Raw genomic sequence first — 1,049 nt, 5'->3', positions numbered from 1 at the left:
ACGGGAGACGTTGGCTTAAGTGGATCCCATCATAATTGACGTATACACCCAACGTTCATAAGCTACGATGACGATCCCAAAAAGTAAAAAATGAACTAGTCTAATAGTCGTCATCTATCATCATCAATTACCATAGTCGTCTACATAATTCTTCTAGTCGTCTAAGTCGTTATATCATAGTCCTTGAAGTCGTCTACCAAAAAGCTAGTTGGTGTCGTTCTCGATCATAACGTAGTCACGATAGTAGACACGTTGTTCGGCCTGTCTTAGAGAGTCGAGACGTGCCTCTGCATCCACACTGTCGACGCTCAGTAGCTGAATAGCATGCTCGTACTTGGCAAAGACGTCAGCCATAGACTCCCCTAGGTTCTGGTGCAAGTCGTGAACCACGTTAGTACAGTTGTTGGACTTAGCGTGATCGGACAACGTAGACAGAAACGTACCCTTATAGAGGCCAAGTAGACGTAGATACGTATAATGAATACTCATAGGTATACGTTGACACCTACGGGCCCTCAGGTTAGCGTCGTGGGGTAGTGTAGGGACTCCGAGTACGTGACCAGTAGTACTAACGTCCCAACAACGTAGAGAAGAGCTGACCAGCCTATGCATCTTCTTACAGTAAAACCGGCGTTGTAGTAGATGGCATACCCGTCGTGGTCCCAAGTGCATGTACTTATAGTGATAGATAGTCGATAGGATCCTTATGAGGGCTGACGTATACTTGCTGTTACCAAGATAGATCACACCGTCGTCATCTTCTTCAGCATGGCGAAGTCGCTCTGGGCTAGGGTGACGTCTGACTATACCATGTTGGTCAACGTAACAAATACGAGCCAACCTTCTTAGTTTACCACCCTTCATGCCGAGTTCCTTGTAGGTGACCTTCTCAAGGAGAAGATTCTTGAAGTCCTTCAAGTCGTCGTCCAATTCTTGCGCACGTATTACGCAAGCACTGACACGGTCTTCGTAGTTACCATCCTGTAGTAGCTCTGGGTCGATCTCTTCCACGGGCTTGGCATAACGTGTGAGTTCACGTAGTTCTTCTT

At 46.6% G+C, this 1,049-nt stretch overlaps 1 protein-coding gene across 1 annotated transcript; it reads right to left on the bottom strand.

The window, feature by feature from the left end:
- Nucleotides 1-204: 204 nt before the first annotated feature.
- On the bottom strand, nucleotides 205-489 carry Pmar_PMAR013162 (hypothetical protein; the record flags this gene model as incomplete). The annotated part of the gene is made up of 1 exon (XM_002788318.1): nucleotides 205-489. The coding sequence occupies one exon, from the start codon at nucleotides 487-489 to the stop codon at nucleotides 205-207; it is 285 nt and encodes a 94-aa protein (XP_002788364.1).
- Nucleotides 490-1,049: the final 560 nt, after the last annotated feature.

This window comes from Perkinsus marinus, assembly GCF_000006405.1.
Source record: "Perkinsus marinus ATCC 50983 genomic scaffold scf_1104296928398, whole genome shotgun sequence".
Lineage (NCBI taxonomy): Eukaryota > Perkinsozoa > Perkinsida > Perkinsidae > Perkinsus > Perkinsus marinus.
The sequence above is the reverse complement of the archived record's forward strand: the minus strand, read 5'-3'. Positions and strand labels throughout refer to the sequence as shown.